This window comes from Cetorhinus maximus, chromosome 3 (assembly GCF_964194155.1).
Source record: "Cetorhinus maximus chromosome 3, sCetMax3.hap1.1, whole genome shotgun sequence".
Lineage (NCBI taxonomy): Eukaryota > Metazoa > Chordata > Chondrichthyes > Lamniformes > Cetorhinidae > Cetorhinus > Cetorhinus maximus.
In genome coordinates this window covers 57,126,309-57,147,542 of record NC_135881.1, presented here as the reverse complement: position 1 = coordinate 57,147,542, position 21,234 = coordinate 57,126,309, and the positions used below count along the sequence as shown (strand labels likewise).

The 21,234-nt window shown below is 43.7% G+C and overlaps 1 protein-coding gene across 1 annotated transcript in view; it reads right to left on the bottom strand.

Annotated features, from left to right (window-relative positions):
- The window catches only part of cubn (cubilin (intrinsic factor-cobalamin receptor)), a 481,327-nt gene that overhangs the window by 96,043 nt on the left and 364,050 nt on the right, over positions 1-21,234 (bottom strand). Inside the window, exons 52-54 of the mRNA XM_078535601.1 lie at positions 17,777-17,933; positions 16,358-16,507; positions 137-325 (exon numbers count right to left, since the gene is read on the bottom strand). Of these exons, the coding sequence (XP_078391727.1) occupies positions 137-325; positions 16,358-16,507; positions 17,777-17,933 (496 nt within the window). The remainder of the gene's footprint in view (positions 1-136; positions 326-16,357; positions 16,508-17,776; positions 17,934-21,234) is intronic.

The window sequence follows — 21,234 nt, the reverse complement described above, 5'->3', positions numbered from 1 at the left end:
CCTCCAAGCTCCCCTAGTTGCTATTGTCACATAACATGTGGAGATGAAAAAAAACACTTTTTGTAAAGGGAATGCAGTTCCTAAACAGAACAATATTACGCAATTATTAATTCAAATTCTGCAATAAATCACTCACATGCTAAATGGTAGTTGATCACAAATCCAGGTTTAGTTTTAACAATGTCTGTTTTGAAAGCCAGAAGCACTGGGCCATAGCTACTGATTGGGTTCGGGATAGCAGAACCACAAAGGGTAGCAACAGGATTTCCGCTTGCTGTAGTCCCACTGTATATCTTCAAGCTGTCACACTTACAGGGTGAAGGTCCTGTAAAAGTTTGAGAAATGAAAATGTGGCATTAACTGAAGGTTGATCTAGGATTTTTTCAAACTTTTGCTTGGAATTTGTATGAATTATTTATGACAAGGTCTACAATTTAAAACACAGGGAAATAGTTGATGAAGCAGCTTGACATATGATAAAGCAGTCTACTTGATTGGCAGCCCATCCAACACTTTAAACATCCATTTCCTCTACACTCGGCTGTAATATATGCTATCCACAAGACGTACGGCAGCAACTCAACATGGTTTCTTTGATAGAACTTCCCCATCTCGGAACCTCAACTGCCTAGAAGGACAAGAGCATGGGAACACCACCACCTCTACATTCCCCTCCAACTTCTGACTTCAACTGTTCCCATCAACAGTGGATCAAAATCCTGAAACACCTTACCTGACAGAATTTTGAGAGTATCTATACCGTGCCACTGTATTGATTCACAAAGTCTCATCATTACTTTCTAAAGGGAAACTAGGTACGGGCATTAAATACTGACCTTGCTAATGCCCAGATTTTGAGAATTAAGTTAAAAACATGAATGTGAATCCATCGGAACTTAATAATAATAATGATATAAGCAAACTACTAGAAAAGAGAATATCTTAATTGGAATGCAGTATATTTGTACACCTAGTCCCATTTCCATCACACTTCTTCCCTAATAACCTATACCACTCAGCAGGCCACAGCTACCCCCCAGGGGACCTCAACTTCTATACACCGAAATCACTAGTAACTTTCAGAGAGTCGGGGCAGGATTTTTCACTGAGCAGGCGGGCACGTGCCTGAGCCGCTCTAGAGTAAAATGAAGCGTGATGACATCGGATGAGCATCCCGATGTCGTTGCGCACTCGCATGACATTTCAGTCGGCGGGCGCGCGTGGGAGTCGGCAGCACGCCTGCCGACAATTAAATGGCCTATTAAATGGCAACTAACAATGTAACTCAATTAAATCTTTCACTGCCCGTCCAACCTTACAGTTGGTGGGCAGGCGAAAAGGCCAAGCGACTTTTACATTTTTTGCGAAGCTTCATCCACAGGCTGGATGAGGTTTCGATCCATCATTAAAAAAAAAGTTGAACATTTCATCCTAATTTCTAACATGTCCCTGCTTGTGTGACAGAGTCACATGAGGGGGCATTTTTTTTAACAGTTGAAAAATCTTTATTTTTAATTTTCAGAACTCTTCATCTCCCTCAGGCAGATCTGTGCTGCACAGAGCTGCCTGAGGGAGCTTTTCCAGTACGCACCTGCACGCATGCACCAAGTTCCCCGCTAGCCCTCCTCTGCCCTCCCCATACAGACAGCGCTGAAGCACGCGTTTTACCCTGGGCGGGTCTTAATTGGCCTGCCAGCGTTAAATTGTGGTCCGGCCCCGCCCACCCGACGAGGGCAAAATTCTGCCCTTGATTCATTTAAAGCATTAACACACACAATAGCCATGCTACCTTAAAGACATTTAAACCTAAAAGCCAATTACTAAAAAAAGTAATTTCCCTATTTACACTCCACTCTTCTTTATTTGTGATGGCTGCCACACCAGGGTCCTTGTAAGATGGCTGAATAGAAAATTGATTTAGAGCATCTGCAGCCATAATACTTTTAATATCATTCCGAATGTTATTCACATACCTACCAAACTACAAACATCCTGTTATTTGTCTCCCGTCAATAAAATATTTTAAAATGCGATGATAATGCCAGGGGTCAACACTAATGGATCCGAAAATTTCCACTCTTCATCAGTAACAATTAGCAAATAATGAAAATGGCACCAATAACTCTCCTTGATGCTTTTGCCTGTCCCCAATTTCCTGCCCCAAGTAATTGACCTGCTGCTCAATGTCAAAACTGCAACTAGATTGTACTTAGAGAGCAGCTTCCCCTAAATTATAATTGAGTGCACAGAAAGGTTAATTTGAAATATGGCCTTTGTATCTCTGTCCAGCTGAGCAATGCTGTGAAGCTAAAACAGTGAAATAGGATTAAAGACCAGGGGCTAAAGTTGTTTTGTGAGATGCCGATGTACAAACACTTTACTAAGCAGGTCTGGCTCCAGATTACTGACACTGTGAGAGGCAGGAATGAGACAAAGAGAGCTTGGATCCAGTGCCAAAGGAGGTTCAACAACCTCACACATTTTGGCAAGGTGAGTGCAACCTTGTCTCAGGGCTTGTGTCCTCCAGCAGGTACACACCTGAGGACTTTCAGGGACCATACTTCTCCCTGTGTGTTCCCAGGCACCATCCAACTGGTCCAGGCACCAGAAGCCTGATAGGCTGCTCAATGGTTCTCCTACCGAGCACATGGCTTTGGTTGTATCGCCTCCGAGCCTCTGTCTGGTGCTCCCACAGAAGGACGAGTAGTCACGTCTTCAAGGGATGTTCCTTGTCCCCTAGGGTCCATCCGCAGACTTTGGAGTTTGGAGTGAAGATCTGAGGCAGCCAGGACTGCCAGAGAATGAAAACGTCATGATAGCTGCGAGGGAAGTGAGTGCTCGGAGGCGGTTGTTGTGGTCGCGACCCAACTGAACGTTGTGGGAGTGGAAGCCCTTCCTATTGATGAATTTGATTGGCTGCTCAGTTACATGAAGAGGAACATGTTAAAAACGAGTTAAAACATTTTTTTATATTATTCATTGATGATAACCTTATTCTGCCAGTGGATGAGTTTTCGCAAATAGTGCAAAGGTGGCCTATTCGCCCGCCCACCAACCCATAAGGTTGGATGGGCAGTGAAAATTTCTACTTAATTACCTACTTAAGGGCTTTAATAGGCCTCTGAATTGTTGGCGGGCACGCGAGTGTGCTTTGACATCACGACGCTTGCCCGACATCATCGCATGCTATTCATGCTTGGGCGTGTTGGGCACGCGCCCGCACCTGCACGCCGAGCTGAAAATCCTGGTCATGGTCCAGCTGCTCAGAGCCATCTGTGGGGGAAAGCCGGGTATCTCACTCTGTGAGCGCAAGGTCCTTTGATCATAGGGCTCTGTGACTCTGGTTCAGCTTAGCTCTTTCCTGCCTACCTTGGTAACCTGTGGATTCAGCAGTTCAAATCCAGGGACAGTGATTAGACTGATTCCCAGCAGATGGGGTGTTTTAATGGGACTTTGGCCTTTGTCAGGGATTCCGGTTTAGTGTCCAGCTTGGGCGCTAGCATCACTGAGGTGTTCCAGTTACTGTTGCTAGGTGTTTTGGGTTGGCATGGCAACAGGTGGGCAATCTACTCCTGAATTTGGGCCAGTCTTTCTGGGCCTGATGATAGGAAGACTGCCTTCTGTAAGGGGCTCTTTGGCATCCATTCTGGATAGGGCTACAGTGCTGTAGCCTGGTGGGTTCTTACGGGTCATTTTAAATGCTGTGGGCAGCCCTGTCAGGTTGCCTCGTGATTTTGCACTAAGGTGGGTGGGTATGGGAGCAATCTGGTTGGAATCTCACAGTTGGTCAGTTAGTCCATGTCTTTTGGAACACTATGGCCCTCTGGTGGATGGTCAGGTCTCGATGTACCTTCCTGTGGCCTTTCAACTAAGTGAAGTATCACCCTTATTCTCTCTGGGGCCAATTTCTGAAAAGTCCTGGTCCCCACTTAAATTTGCCATAAAGGTGCAGGCTAAATGAATCATTGGCTTCCTAGCTGGGCCTTTGGCTTGGGAGTGAACGCTTTCCTAACTTGTTCCATGTCCCCTGGAACACCTCTGCCCTCAAGTGGAGGTGTAGCTCCGCTATACTCCCTTGTGGCTTTTCAACTGGATGAAGTATCTCACTCCCTATCTGCTCGTCAGTTTGGGGCTTCCCTTGGTCTCTCTTTAGATTTGGAAAGAAGGTTTCTGCCATGCTTCAGGTGATTCCTTAATCTATTTCTTTCCTGGTTTTGTAACTTGCCTTCTTTCAGGGTCTTCAATTATGTGGGGCATCTCCTTCACTACATCCTTCCCTGCTCTGGGATTTCTCTGGTCCCTGTTTAATTTGGGGATATGCTGTGGGCCTGTTTCCTCTTTACCAGCCTGGCTTCGACCTTGCTAAATTTGAGCAGCCCTCACTCAATGTTTCTGGGAGCTATGTTCATCCTTTTGAGCCTTCTGGGCCTTCCCTGCTTTTCTGCTCTCCAGCAGATTTCTGCTGGCTGACATTGGTAGAAGGCTAATGGAATGCTATTGTTTATTACGAGAGGGATTGAACAGAAAAGTAAGGATGTTATGCTTCAGTTACACAGGGCATTGGTGAGACCGCACCTCGAATATTGTGTGCAGTTTTGGTCTCCTTATTTAAGGAAGGATGTAAATGTGTTGGAGGTGGTTCAAAGGAGGTTTACTAGATTGATACCTGGAATGAGTGGGTTGTCTTATGAGGAAAGATTCGACAGGTTGGGCTTGTTTCCATTGGAGTTTAGAAGAGTGATTTGATTGAAGTATACAAGATCCTGAACAGCCTTGACAAGGTGGACGTGGAAAGGATGTTTCCTCTTGTGGGTGAGTCCAGAACTAGGGGGCACTGTTTTAAAATTAGGGGTCACCCTTTTAGGGCAGAGATAAGGAGAAATTTTTTCTCTCAGAGGGCTGTGAAACTTTGGAATTCTCTACCACAGAAGGTGGTGGAGGCAGGATCATTGAATATTTTTAAGGCAGGGCTAGATAGATTCTTGTTAGGCAAGGAATCAAAGGCTATCGGGGTTAGATGGGAATGTGGAAATCGAAATGCAAGAAGATCAGCCATGATTTTATTGAATGGCGGAGCAGGCCCGAATGGTCTACTGTCCTTATGTTCTTTCCTTTCACTGGCTAACACCTGGCTGCCAGCCAAATCGTTTCCAAGGAGGAAATTGATTCCTGCTACTGGTAGTTCAGGGACAATTCCTACTGTGACAAGGCCCGAAATAGGGTCACACTCTAGATGGACCCTATGGAGGGGTGCAAACACAGATCCCCCTCCCACTCCACTAATCAGGGCTTTAGCCTTCAGGGAGAACTTAGGGGGTAGGAATAGGTTTCCCTCCAACATTAGGGACTGAGAGGCCCCTGTGTCCCAGAGCAATACAACAGACTTGCTCGCATTTTGGGATGGGTAGGGGGACACTGTTCCTGAAAGGATCAAACTTCGGATGCTCTCTGGGAGTTTGTCCGGCTCCGACACACATACTGCCATGCCGTCCAAAGGGCAAGTTTCTGTAGCGAGAATCTCTGCCTGCTCTGCTGCTCTACCCAACTACACGTATGGAGCCTTATTAGACATACAGGATTCCCTTACAATCTCTAGCACTCAGGCCTGGAATGGCCGATTTTATTGCAATGGGAACACACTGATCTCCGGGGGTTTTCCTTTCGGGGTGCAGGGGGGCTCTCGCACCCTCGGTTGTAAACATAATTGCTGCAGTCGCGGAACTGCTGGTCCAATCTTCTAGGTGATGTCCAACTAAGAACCTGCCACCAGGATCGCCATCCAATTAGGGATGGTGGTTGGGTTAAGGAGGTCGGAGGGCAAATCTGTGCCTGTGTTGGAAAGGATGGCCAGCAGCCTGCACTATGGCTGCCGTGAGGGTGCCACTGAGGTGATTGGCACAAAAACAGAGTGGAACAAAATTGATGTGAGGTAAGGCTGAAGCAACTGGCAACCATTTTTTCACCCACAGCACTATCAGTCTACAGCAGTCTACAGGAGCTAGCCAGGCAATGGCAAGCCTCTGCCTGTGGAAGACCTCATGCTTGGAGCTTTTCCCATTTAACATACATGGAACGTTCATGTCGCTCAGATCTGCTGTGCCCTTCTGTGAGTTGAGGAGTTGCAGGCACCGAGTGAATCCTGTGCCGCCCCGGTAAGATTTAATTTTCCTAACAAAATGGCTGATAATTGAATCATTAAATATTTTAATTGGTTTCCTGACGCTGCCGGGCAGATTTTCAGCACAGCACATAAGCCACCTCTGGTGAAAACAGGATGAAGCGGGACCACATTGGCATACCTCTTTGACGGTATTTCTATGAACTTTGCCCCCATTTCTAAATCACCCTTCTAAGGGCCTGGGAAACTCCCTCCTAAGGCTAACAAGGGGATTGGATGATAGGGGCCTCTCAGTCCATAATATTGGAGGGAAACCTGCTCCTATCCCCTGAGGCAGAAGATCAACCATGATTTTAGCGAATGGTCGAACAGGTTCAGAGGGGCCATATGGTCTATTCCTGTTCATAGTTTTTATGCTCTTATTTTCCCCAAAAAGAAAGGTCTTTGGTATACTTCCTTGGAACATTGCAAAAGCAGTTCCTAGATAATGTGACTACTGAAGTGGTTAGAGATTTTGGTCAACAAGCCACAATTCAAGCCAAGAATAGACTCTGAGTTGAATTCACTACTGGTTTGGCTACAGACTTCTGGAATCCTGATTACAATGCAAAATATTGCACTTTAAGTCTTTTGTGGGGGCCAGGCCAAGTACCAGGCTTTACTTCCTGTTCCACAAGTATTTGAAACAATGAAATGACTGTCCTTTCTATGTAGTTGCAATACAATATTAAATTTTATGGCCATTGTTCAATTGACTAGCCGACAATGTAATCTATTTTGCAGCGCTTCAAATGGGCTCTTTATGCTCCTGAGTTAGAATCCTGGATAAAAAACTTTGAGTCAATAATGTGAATCTGGCCATGTCTCAGTTAGGTTCTTTATCTTCTTTGCTGTGACATCAGTATGCATACAAAGTAAGCCTTCAGAAGTCTCTTTATAATTTTATCGTCTGCTGAGCCATCTTTACTGGGGTGGATGATGAGGTAATTTTTCCTCCACTGTAGACTCCAACTGCATCCACAGGCTGCTCAATAATCCTGGCATGAGGCTCAGTCCCCTTTTAGCATTTGGCTGGCAGGCAGGAATGACTGCTCCAGATTTGTCCATTGGCTCTGGGCTAGTATATCCAAGGTGAGTGGGATCTGATCCCTAGGAGATGGGAGAGCAGTAACAGTGGCACAGGCTGGATTTGTGGAACCCAGAGATGCATGCCAGCTCTCCTTAGTACCACAAAAATAAACACCTGTGAATTCCTCTTTGGCTCTACTGGCACTTAATACTGAGTAGAGCATGAATTGGACACGCCCCCTCCAGTATTGTTGTAAAATGGTCAGTGGGGTCCTACTTACAACATAAACCTTCAATTTGCACATTATGTGGTTGCTCAAGCAATCTGCCAATAGGACAGGGGAAAGATTGTGATGACCACAGCAATAGTGGTAAACCATTCCCCATCATTTTCAGGATTCTACTAAAACATCTCTGCCAGGTGTAAGGCTTTTAAATCTCCCCAAACCTGCAGGCACATGCTCCTGCCATACCACCTTTCCTGCTGAGAATGTAGACCAGAAAATTAAGGGAGCGCTCTCCATTTCTTTTTAATCCATCAAAACTATAGATTAGTATATCACGGGAACTGTGCCCATGACGTCCTGATATGCACTTTAACAGACAAGGATTTTCTAAAATTGGCCTTGTGTGTTAAAATGTAAAGTTCACTTAAAGGTATAGGTCTCATAAAAATTGATATGAGCCTCTGATTTCTATAGGATACTATTCTGTTAAGTGCATAATGTGCTAATTGTTGTGAGGTTTGTAGGGAACTGGGATATATATTTAATTTATTTGGGGTAGATGTTTGTCTCAGGCACTGGTTGAAAACTGGCTATATTGGATTGGCTGTCTGTTATACACAGCGCCCAATATTGCTGTCAATGGAATTAAATATTAGGCAGTGGTGTAATGTGCCGCAAATCCAATATCACTCCTTTGCTACACCACCTGAGACAAATTTTTACATAACACTTTAGCTAGGTCAAGATTGGCAGTTTATATTAGTATCTGTTAACTGCTTTCTGGAATTTTTCAAGTCAGCCAGCCCAATAAAGGGGACAACGCTTTATTATTTTTCCACATTTATTTGAAGAAGGGAAGTGAATTTGAGATTGTGTGTTTTCTTGCTGTTTGTAAAATGAAGCAATTTGAACCAGTTCCTGTCTCATCGAAGTGTTTCTGCTTACTGATAGATGCATGAGGGAACATACAAAGGACAGATAATCCATCATGCAGTCTCCCACAGGATATCGAAAATGCACAAGAGGCTTGGGAGGTTGTAGGGCTGGAGGAGGTTACAAAGATAAGGAAGGGTGAGACCCAGGGAGAGAGTTGAACACGAGGATGCAAATTTCACATTTGAGGTTATGCTAGACCAGGAGCCAATGTAGATCAACAAGTATAGTTAAAGAAGTCTTATGTTATGGAAGGTTTTAAATGGGCTGTTATCATCACATCACATTTGTGATCTGGTTAAAGTGGTGAATCACATGACTCAACACTGTCTGAGATACTCAAAGTACTCAAAAGAAACAAAACTCTTGTATGTTCTCAAACGACATCAGATTTTGCTCAATGGTACATCTAAACATTAATAACTTTTATTAATTGTATCTAGTTACTTTCAGGAAGAAAATGCCTTTCATTTCCAACTCCTTTATAAGCAAAATTTTGTGGATCCTCGTCTTCTAAGATTGAAAACAATAATATCCAATTCCTGAAATCTTGTTTAAATCTATTACCATAAGATAAAAAATAACTGAACATTCTAGCCCACTGTGGATGAAAGAGTTTAAATGGAATATCAGTGCATAAAAATGAATCAGAATTTTCTTTAACAATAACAAATTTTGTGAATTGTTCACATCCACCTTAAAATGCAATCATGTTAGAAATCGGCCCACTTTTATCAAAGAAATGAAATTTATCAGCCACCTCACCGAGCTCAGTTCTTCTTTGTCATAATACATTCTTGCTAAGTTTTACCCAAGTTAAAATGAGACAAATCTTCTAATCTCCAGATCTTTGGAGACTAGATTTACGACTGAAGATGCACAAAGGACACTGTGGAAGTACTGACACGTGGACCTACGTGGACAGGATGTTAGGCTAGGGTCCAATCTGTTTAACATTTCCTGGTTAACTATCCAGATAAGTAACACAGGACTGTTCGAAGTCTACGACTCTAGCTCAGAGTCAGAGACATTCAGGGAGCAGGAAAATTTCCAGGGAAGTGCCGCATTACTTATCTGGATAGTCACCCAGGAAACGTTAAACAGATTAAAACCTAGTCTAACATCTGGGTAACTACACAACTGACCCCCCAATCACCCCCGACCCACCTACCCTCCCAGCCATCTGACTACCCCGACCACATGACTACCGTCCCATCCGACTATCCTCTTGCTCACTCGACTATCCACGCAACCACCTGACCAACTTCTTAACTCAACCCGACTACCCTCTCAACCCGACCCAACTAACACCTTGACCCAGCTAACCCCATGATCAGACTACCCACTCACCCAGCTACCCACTTATTCACCTACCCACCTAATTCACTTACACCCGCCCTCCCCACTTACCTACTTATCCACCTGTGTCTGGATTCTACTGCTTTTCTGGCAGGAGGAATACAAGAATTGCAGACTTTACTGGTAATTTATTCATTTTCAAAATCCAAATCAACAAACAGGTAAGGCTTGAATTTAATACCTCACTCAAAAGATGGTACCTCTGATAATGTATCGCTTACCAAATTACCCCCTACCTGCCTCACACATTCACCCAACTACCCGCTTTCCCACCACAGCCACTTACCACCTCACCCATTAATTCACATACCCACCTCACCCCCATCCCCCCTAACCCACCTGACCCACTTATCTCCCTATCATCTACCCACCTCACCCACCTGCCCATTCACTCACTCACCCGCTTTTATGGCAGCTAATTCAATAAAAAGGAGCTTCAGGATGGTAAAAAAAGGAGCTTCAGGATGGTTAAAAAGGTTGCTTCAGGATGGTATGACTCCAGGATGGTATGTTGTCTCCCTGGTGCCAGGGTCAAGGATGTCTCAGAGCGACTACAGGACATTCTGAAGGGGGAGGGTGAACAGCCAGTGGTCATGGTACACATTGGTACAAATGACATAGGTAAAAAAAAGGGATGAGGTCCTAAAAGCAGAATATAGGGAGTTAGAAAGTAAGTTGAAAAGTAGGACCTCAAAGGTAGTGATCTCAGGATTACCACCTGTGCCATGTGCTAGTCAAAGTAGAAATAGCAGGATATAATGGATGAATACGTGGCTGAAGAGATGGTGTGAGGGGGAGGGTTTCAGATTCCTGGGACATTGGGACCGGTTCTGGGGGAGGTGGGACCAGTACAAACTGGATGGGTTATGCCTGGGCAAGACTGGGACTGTTGTCCTAGGGGGAATATTTGCTAGAGTGGTTGGGGAGGGTTTAAACTAAAATGGCAAGGGGATGGGAACCTATGCAAGGAGTCAGAGGAGGGGGAATCAAGGACAAGAACAAAAGACAGAAAGGGGAATAAGAAAAGTGATAGGCAGAGAAATCAAGGGCAAGAATCAAACAGGGCCTCAGTGAAAAATAGTGGGAACGGGACAAGTAATGTTAAAAAGACAAGCCTTAAGGCTCTGTGCCTTAACGCGAGGAGCATTCGCAATAAAGTGGATGAATTAACCACGCAAATAGATGTAACAGGTATGATATAGTTGGGATTACGGAGACATGGCTGCAGGGTGACCAGGGATGGGTACTGAACAACCAGGAGTATTCAGTAGTTAGGAAGGACAGACAAAAAGGAAAAGGCGGTGGAGCTGCATTGCTGGTTAAAGAGGAAATTAACGCATTAGTGAGGAAAAATATTAACTCCGACGATGTAGAATCTGTGTAGGTAGAGCTGAGAAACACTAAGGGGCATAAAACGTTAGTGGGGGTTGTATATAGACCCCCAAACTGTAGTGGTGATGTTGGGAATGGCATTAAACAGGAAATTAGAGATGCATGCAATAAAGGAACATCTGTAATTATGGGTGACTTTAATCTGCAGGTAGATTGAGCAAATCAAATTAGTAACAATACAGTAGAGGAGGAATTCCTGGAGCGTATACGGGATGGTTTTTTGGACCAATACGTTGAGGAACCAACTAGAGAACAGGCCATCCTAGACTGGGTATTGTGTAATGAGAAAGGAATAATTGGCAATCTAGTTGTGTGAGGCCCCTTGGGGATGTGCAACCATAATATGATAGAATTCTTCATCAAGATGGAGAATGACGTAATTGATTCTGAGACTAGGGTCCTGAATCTTAATAAAGGAAACTACGATGGTATGAGGAGCAAGTTGGCTATGATGGATTGGGAAACATTACTTAAAGGGATGCCAGTGGATAGGCAATGGCAAATGCTCAAAGAGCGTGTGGGTGAACTGCGACAATTGTTTATTCCTGTCTGGCGCAAAGGTAAAATAGGAAAGGTGGCCAAACCATGGCTTACGAGGGAAATTAGAGATGGTATTAGATCCAAGGAAGAGGTATACAAATTGGCCAGAAAAAAACAACAGACCTGAGGGTTGGGAGCACTAGAATTCAGCAAAGGAGGACCAAGGGATTGATTAAGAAGGGGAAAAATAGAGTATGAGAGTAAGCTTGCAGAGGACATAAAAACTGACTGTAAAAGTTTCTATAGGTATGTGAAGAGAAAAAGATTGGTGAAGACAAATGTAGGCCCCTTACAGTCAGAAACAGGGGAATTTAAAATGGGGAACAAAGAAATGGCTGACCAACTAAATACATACTTTGGTTCTGTCTTCACAAAGGAGGACATAAATGACATACCAGAAATGTTGGGGAGCACAGGGTTTAGTGAGAGGGAGGAACGGAAAGAAATCAGTATTAGTAGGGAAATGGTGTTGGAGAAATTGATGGGACTGAAGGCCGATAAATCCCCAGGGCCTGATAATCTACATCCCAGAGTACTTAAGGAAGTGGCTCTAGAAATAGTGGATGCATTGGTGGTCATCTTTCGAGGTTCTATGGGCTCTGGAACAGTTCCTACAGATTGGAGGGTAGCTAATGTAACCCCACTATTTAAAAAGGGAGATAGAGAGAAAACAGGGAATTATAGACCAGTCACCCTGGGGAAAATTCTAGAGTCCATTATAAAAGATTTAATAGGTAAGCACTTGTAAAACATTGGCAGAATTGGACAGAGTCAGCATGGATTTATGAAAGGGAAATCATGCTTGACAAATCTACTGGAATTTTTCGAGAACGTAGCTCTTGGAGTTGATGAGGGGGAGCCAGTGGAATTTGCAGATGACACAAAGCTGGGTGGGAGGGTGAGCTGTGAGGAGGATGCAGATGATTTGGACAAGCTGAGTGAGTGGACAAATGCATGGCAGATGCAGTATAATGTGGATAAATGTGAGGTTATCCACTTTGGTAGCAAAAACAGGAAGGCAGGTTATTATCTGAATGGCTATAAATTGAGAGAGGGGAATGTGCAACGAGACCTGGGTGTCTTCGTACACCAGTTGCTGAAGGTAAGCATGCAGGTGCAGCAGGTGGTAAATAAGGCAAATGGTATGTTGGCCTTCATAGCGAGAGGATTCAAGTACAGGAGCAGGGATGTCTTGCTGCAATTATACAGGGCCTTGGTGAGACCACACCTAGGATATTGTGTGCAGTTTTGGTCTCCTTATCTGAGGAAGGATGGTCTTGCTATAGAGGAAGTGCAGCGAAGGTTTACCAGACTGATTCCTGGGATGGCGGGACTGACATATGAGGAGAGATTGAGTCGGTTAGGGTTATATTCACTGGAGTTCAGAAGAATGAGGGGGGATCTCATAGAAACCTATAAAATTCTAACAGGACTAGGCAGGGTAGATGCTGGAAGGATGTTCCCGATGGTGGGGGAGTCCAGAACCAGGGGTCACAGTCTGAGGACATGGGGTAGACCATTTAGGACTGAGATGAGGAGAAATTTCTTCACCCAGAGGTTGGTGAGCCTGTGGAATTCTCTACCACAGAAAGTAGTTGAGGCCAAAACATTGTACGTTTTCAAAAAGGAGTTAGATATAGCTCTTGGGGCGAAAGGGGTAAAAGGATATGGGGAGAAAGCGGAGCAGGCTGTTGAGTTGGATGATCAGCCATGATCATAATGAATGGCGGAGCAGGCTCAAAGGGCCGAATGGCCTACTCCTGTTCCTATTTTCTATGTTTCTATGTTTCTTTTTATTCATTGGATATGGATATGGACATCACTGCTTATGCCAGCATTTATTGCCTATCCCTAATTGTCCTTGTTCAGAGGGCATTTAAAAGTCAACCACATAGCAGTGGATCTGGAGTCACATGTAGGCCAGACCAGGTAAGGATGGCAGATTTCCTTCCCTAAAGGACATTAGTGAACCAGATGCGTTTTTACGACAATTGACAATGGTTTCATTGTCATCATTAGACTTTGATTTCCAGGTTTCTTTTTATTGAATTCAAATTCCACCATTTGCCGTGCTGGATCCCCAGGGCATACCTGGGTCTCTGGATTACTAGTCCAGCAGCAATACCACTATGCCATCACCTCCCTCTCGACAGGACACAGCTGAATTTGTTAACAAGCCAAATGACCCTGATAATAGGCTACCTATGCCATAATACGGTTGGTTTGGGCAGTCGGGTGGGAGTACGCAGGCAGCTCTTTTAAAAAGCTTTTTTAAAGGGCGGTAAGTGGGCGTACTATCTTCGGGGGTGCCCTTTGCGCATCTGGCAGCAGTGCCCCCCTACGATAGTACCCCTTTTCTTTCTACCCGGCTGGTCTCTAAAGCCCACCATTCCCAGGCCCTCGCCCCACTCCCTAAACTGCCCAAACCCTCCCCGCCCAAGACCCCGGACTTATCTTGCTCTGGGATCTATGGGGCCTTCTTCTTGGGTCTGCTTGGGTTCGACCAACACACACTAATGGGTTCTTGGTGCTGCCGGGACTGATGGAGCTGCCAGCCAATCAGATTGGTCAGCAGCTCCCAGGTGGGTCTTGTTCTCCAGTGAGGGGTGGAAGTCCCACACTGCCCTAATGTAGCCCACCTGCAGTGCGTTATGGCTGCATGGTGGGCTGGACTTTGCTTCCGTGGTGGGGGGGACCCCCCGCTGCTTCCCCCAACAATTAAAAGGCCTATTAAGACCATTAAGGAGGTAATTAATGTCAAATTTACGCAGCCCATCCATTCTAATGGTTGGCGGGCAAGCGAAAACTTCAAGTGGCCTTTGCACTTTTTAGGAAACCTCATCTGCGGGCAGGATGAGGTTTCCTAAAGCAAATAAAAACAAAATGAAAATTTCACACTGGAACTAAAAACATGTTCCTGCTTATGTGACAGAGTCACATCAGGGGACATGTTTTATGACATTTTTATTTTGTTCATTAAGTTTTTTCAAAGAGCGCTTTATCTCCCTGAGGCAGCTCCGTGCCTCGGGGAGATTGAAGCGCTCTTTCACACGCATGTGCAAAGTTCCCAGTAGGCCTGCTCGCCCTCCTCTCCCCGCCCATGCAGGCAGCGCTTAGCGCTGCTGCTCGTGTTCCATGTTGGGTGGGCCTTAATTGGCCTGCTTGTGTAAAATTGCGGTGCGATGCTGATCATGGATGGCAGTCAGCTTCCTGGCTGCCCCCGCCTGCCCCCACCAAGCACTCCCACCAAGGGCAAAATCCTACCCCAACACTGCACAGGCAGGCAAGACCATAAAATGTACCCTCTCATTTATCATGAACAATGCCACATAATATATTAATCCCATGTACATCCTGAGTTGTAATTAATTACACTTACTTCTATCTTGCTTTGTTCAAATACATAGGACAGAATTTTCTGCCTGTCGGGCGGGCGGGCCCGACCTAATCTCCGGCGGGCGGGGAACCAATTCCTGCCGGAGAAGTGGGCCCCGCCGCCATTTTACGTGGGCAGGCCAATTAAGGCCCGCCCAGCGTGAGGTCCGGCGGGAAGCGCTTGCGCTTCCTGTGCGGGCGGGGGGATTCCCCAAAAGCGAGAGTGTGTTTCACGCATGTGCATGAAAGAGCGCACATCTCCCTGAGGCTAAGCGCTGCCTCAGGGAGATCGCTTACACTTTTAAAAATATGAAAAATAGAAAAAAAAAAAATTCCCTAACATGACCCCCTCATGTGGCAATGTCACATGAGATGGGACATGTTCTTAATTTACATAATAAGTTTATTAAACTTTTTAAAACCCTGCATGAAACCTCATCCCGCCGGTGGATGAGGTTTCATGTTTTTTCTATTGCCCGCCGGGGCTCCTGGCCGACCCACCAACCTTAAGGTTGGACGGGCATGTCCTTTAATTGTAAAATCGATCCTGTCAATGGCCTCAATTGGCTATTGACAGGTTGATGGGCGCACAGCTGATTTTGCTGTGGGCCCGCCTTCCTGAAGATTTAAATGGGCCGGGATGGTGTCAGGGGTTCTGCCCGCCATCATCCCGTGTCATATTACGTGTTAGCGAGCAGGCCCCACCCCCTGCTCGCCGACAACAAAATTCTGCCCATAATCTCCAGCTCACCATGAGCAATATATGGGAAACCTGCTAATGTTACAAATAAAGATTACTTTTCATAAAATTACAAAACTTGGATCAAATGTAAATTTTGGCCTACAGCCAAGGACTGCAACAATATGCTTGAGAAACACAGGGGTGGCGAAAAGTGCTATCTGCCCAGATTCCGATTTTGTCTATGATTGCACTGTTGAAATCTTTTGCAACAAACGGTTGCCTTTTGTAATCCACAAGCTGCAATCACCACTAATGTCATTAAAGCCTTGGGCCAGTTTCATGCAATAAATGGGAAATTATTTTACCCTTTGGGCAGAGTAAAGGGGTTGACCCAGGCATCATTGGATGGTGAACATCAGAGTGCTTGCAGACGAGATTCAGTGGATGTGTGACGATAGCACAGAATAGACAAGTGTGACAGCTGATCTCCTAATATGAGTAGCTACAAGCAGCAGCAGCAGGATAAAGCCTGTAACTGATGTCAATTATTATGCAATGGAAAAAACTGATTCTTTACATGATGATGACTCTCTCATTAATTACCCTTTCAGTTTCTGTCCAAGGATATAATGATAATTATCACCAAATAATTTTGAATTGTACCTTCTATATCGAATGTCTCAAATTGTAAGATTACGAACAGCTGACTGGAAGTATTGATGAGGTATTCACAGTTCAAGTTTGAGTCATAATTGTGAGGGTAGTTGGGTGACATAATGCGACCAGCAGAAGCAGTGAAATTGGCTCCACATCCTAAAAAAATTTAAAGCAGAAATGCTGTCATATAATCCAGCTTCATATACTGACTTCAGCACCTCCATAAAATTCAGTTTATATGTTGCAATTGTTAAAAGAGAAATATGCCCCATTATTTCACTTTCAGCTGAATCTTTGCATGGGCATAAATTGCTCAGTTTTCTTGATAGCCCTGCAGATATCATACTGTGAGGGGGAGGGACGAGAGCTACCAGATCCCTTGCCTCTGGCAATGGTGCTCAGAGCAAGCCTACATGTGGTAATTGAGAATAGCCTGATGGCTCTCTCTCTCCAACATTCCCTCCTCTGTGCAAAGGTGCGTGACCACAACTCACAATTGCCCCCAACACAGAGTAATTTTGAGAGGTCAGTTATGAGGATAGATTGTGTAAAGGGTTAACTCTAACACTGCTCTAACAAAAACTACTGAGCATGTGCATAAGGAGCTATATACACAGAAGAGAATGAGGAGAATCTGAGAGATGACAGTAATTCTGTTCTAGTGCTTTGTAATCCTGGACATAGTTGAGTATGTAAATAAAGGTTACTTTGAAAAAGGATCTTTGCCTCCAGCCAGATCTCTTGCCAAGAGTAAGACGCCCAACATCTTCCAAGACAACCCAACGATAATAGAGATTGTAGAAACTAGGGCTTTTGTCTGTAGAAAAGGGAAGGTTGAGATGTGATTTTATAGAAATGTTCAAAATCATGAAGGGTCTGGACAAAGTAGATAGGGAGAAACTTCCAATTGACAGAAGAATTGAGAATTGGGGGACATTATTTTAAGGTGACCGGCAAAGAAGCGAAAGCAACATGAAGAAAATCTTTTTTATGCAGCGTGTGGTGAGGATCTGGAATTCTCTGCCTGAGGGTATGGTGGAGGCAGATTCAATCATGACTTTCAAAAGGGAATTGGATAATTATCTACAGAGGAAAAAGCAACAGGGCTACAAGGAAAAGGCAGTGAAGTGGGCCTAGTTGAGTAGCTCATACAGAAAGCCAACATGATGGGCCAAATGGCCTCTTTCTGTGCAGTAACCATCCTATGATACTAACACAGGTACTCCTGCACACTGTGAAACTCAAAGAATTACAGTCAGATTTGTTAAGATCTTGATTCTATCTGAAAAGTCGAACTAATAATGCTCAAAACACTTGGTATGCTTGGTGGTGTTCTGGAAGTAACTGAAAATTACCTTCAATGCTAAAATCTATACCAAATACATTTTTCATAAATATTTTCCAGTTTTAAAAATAAAGGCATACGGTTGGTGAAAGATGCTGAGAAACCACTTCCTGCACTGCTTGTAGACTGGAACCGGACTGTCACAACGTTAGCTGGTGCAATGACAGGCCCGGGAGCAACGTTTCCACAAAGAGTAGCCAACAGGGTTTTATCAGTTTCAGCAGTTCCTCCCCAGACCTGTCGAAGTAAAGGATAGATAATTATGTAAATATTTCAGTTTGAATAATGTTTTACTAATTTTAGTTAAGCCCTGCCAAGTAGAGACAAAAGTCCCTGAATACTGGGGTACTTGGGTCCGATGGAAGTGGCAATGTGATTTCCCTATCGCAGCTGGCCCATTCCCCATGGTGGGGCTAACGATTTGGCCATTTAAAAGGGGTCTTTGTTATAAGAGGAACCCTAAGAATGATCTTCTGAAGGAAAATCCAAGTGAAGAAATAAGGTGCCATCTGTGTCAATAATAACAGCAAAGAAGAAACTAAACATTTTCTTTCAGAAAATAAAGAAGTATGGAGTGAGAGAAAATATTTTGGTCTGTTAAGCTAATCTTGTCCACAGGAAATATGTAATTTACTCTCATGGATTCTACTCAAGCGGCTCCGTATCCTGAGAGTTGAACCTCCAAGAGGTAAAATGCTGAAATTTCTCCCTGAATGCCAAGGCTAAGAAAATCAAAACAACAGAATTTTAACTGAATCCTAAAACCCACGTACCACCTCTGATCATTTCCTTTCCACGCAGTATTTAACCAACAACAATAATAACTTGCATTTATATTGCACCTTTAAACATCCCAAAGAGGTGTCAGCTGTGGCTCAGTTCATAGCACCCTCGCCTTTGAATCAGAGGGTTGTGGGTTTATGTCCCACTCCCGGAAACCAAGAACTGTGATTCTACTTGAAAGAGTTGCAATCTGTGACTGTTGATAACACGAAAGAATTTTTTTTTTAAACATCCCAAGGTGCTTATTTTAATAAGCAATTGTGTCCATCCTTATAATTTTGAATCTAACCCTTTAACAGATATTTATTCACTTCTTTTTTAAAGGAGTTGTTTTTTTTTCCAGTTTGGCCTCGCTGTGGACATTTTTTGGCGCCTAACCGAAAAAGCCTGTTTTCGCAGGCAGACCTTCGCTCCCTAAAAATCACGGCATGACCTGTTCACATCATAATCTGGAATAGTTTGGCATGAAAAACAATGAACTAGTTAGCGTGACCAAATCATAAAACAGGAATTCCAGCATGTCTCATGACAAGTTAGAATATGGATGTCAGCCATGCTAAACAATTTTTGTAACAAGTTAAACAACCAAACAGGTTTATTCATAACCACAGTCATTTACACGAGTGTAAGCGAAGTATTAAAATGAGTTCCTAAACATCAGCCTGGAACAAACTCGCAAAGGGTTAAAAACAAAACTTCCTTCCAGAGTTTGAGATTAAAATTTAGTCCTCAACAACAAATTGGACAGATATAATCTTGCCATGAACTACATAGTTTTAGCAGTACAGTGGGATTCTGTTCCCATGGCCAGACATAACTGAAGTGCTGATCCATGAAATGAGCTTGTTTTTTTTATATTGATGAAACACTGTGAAAACAGACCTAGCTTTGTAGACCAGGCTATATGACAGAGGTAATCTACTTGGACAATATTCAATCTTCACAATTTATAACAAATTGGCCTGACAGTGCCAGTCTCTGTTGTTTTGTGAACACTGCCTGCATTTATGACATTGCATTTATACCTGGTAAAAAAGGCCACTAACTCAATTTCACCCACAAGAACAGTCTCCTTGATTGAATTACAGTGACTGATTGCAATCAAAATATCTGCATATTAAGGATGCCTTGCACTTTTAAGGAATGACTGATTTTCTAAGCACCCACTGCTGGCAGGGAATCTCACCTACAAGCATCAGGAAATTGTGGTCGCACTGACTATGACAGTTGAAAGCGGATGAAAATTCGCAGTCTGTGCTTTTGAGATTTGTTGACATGTATGGCCAATAGGTACAGCTCAATGGATCGTCAATTTTACCAGCCAACATGCCCATTTTTACCTGAATATATTCCCTCCACCGAGAGTGACAATTTAAACTAAGCAACCCAGTATTAGAAGTAAGAAGCCGCTGTTTTCTTTCAGCACGGTGTGCCTGAAATCAAACGAATCAATGCAAACGATAGAGAAATTTCAAGAGATTTCAAACGCAAATGACATCCAGCGCAAATCAAGTTTCTGTGATCTTTTGTGCTGGTTAAAAAAAAGCTGCACCCACCCCTCACCCGCCCCCAGATAACTGGCCAAGCCCCCAGATTGAATTATTCACCAAGGTGAGCTTCTGCTACATTGTTATATTATTTGTAAAGAGCTAGGGGCTAATTGTTATGTGAATATATATATATATATAAATCCCAGGGTGCCACATTTTACTGCTGCACTGCAGTCACATGCTGAGTAAGGATCAGTTTATCAGTCTAGCAGCCACATGAAGAACAGCAAGAAATATACTCAATGAAGCTCCAGCATTTTAAAGTTGGTTTTAATTTTCCAAAATTCACTAGATTCGGGAAGGATTCATTAGATTGAAAAATAGCTGATATGAGACAGAAAGCAGGAAACTATAGACCAGTTAGCTTAACAAATGTCATTGGGAAAATGTTAGAAGCTAATAAAGGCATTATAACAGGGCACTTAGATAAATTCAAGGCAATCAGGCAGAGTTAACATGGTTTTGTGAAAGGGAAATCATGTTTAACCAATTTATTGGAGTTCTTTGAAGAAATAACAGGTGCTATAGGTAAAGGGGAACTGGTGGATGTACTGTACTTAGATTTTCAGAAGGCATTTGAGAAGGTTATTGTGGAAAATAAAAACTCCTAGTGTGGGGGTAACATGGTGTGGCATGGATAGAAGATTGGCTAGCTAACAGGAAGCAGAAAGTAGGCATAAATGGCTCATTTTCAGGTCAGCAGGATTTGACAAGTTGTGTGCCATAGTGCTGGGGCCTCAACTCTTTACAACTTATATAAATGATTTTGATGAAGGGCCCAAAGGTATGGTTGCCAAATTTGCTGACGACATAAAGAGAGGTAGGAAAGTAAGATGTGAAGAGGACATAAGGAGTCTACAAGAGGATATAGACAGGTTAGGTGAGTGGGCAAAGATCTGGCATATGGAGTGCAATGTGGGAAAATGTGAGGTTATCCATTTTGGCATTTTGGAGTCCTAGTGCATGAATTGCAAAAGGTTAATGTGCAGGTGCAGCAAATAATTAGGAAAGCTAATAGAATGTTATCGTTTATTGCGAGGGGAATTGAATGCAAGAGTAGGGATGTTATGTTTCAGTTATACAAGGCATCTGGCTGTGTACAGTATTGGCCTCCTCATTTGAGAAAATATGTAAGTGCATTGGAAGCAGTTCAGAGAAGGGTTACCAGATCAATACCTGGAATAGGTGGGTTGTCTTATGAGGAA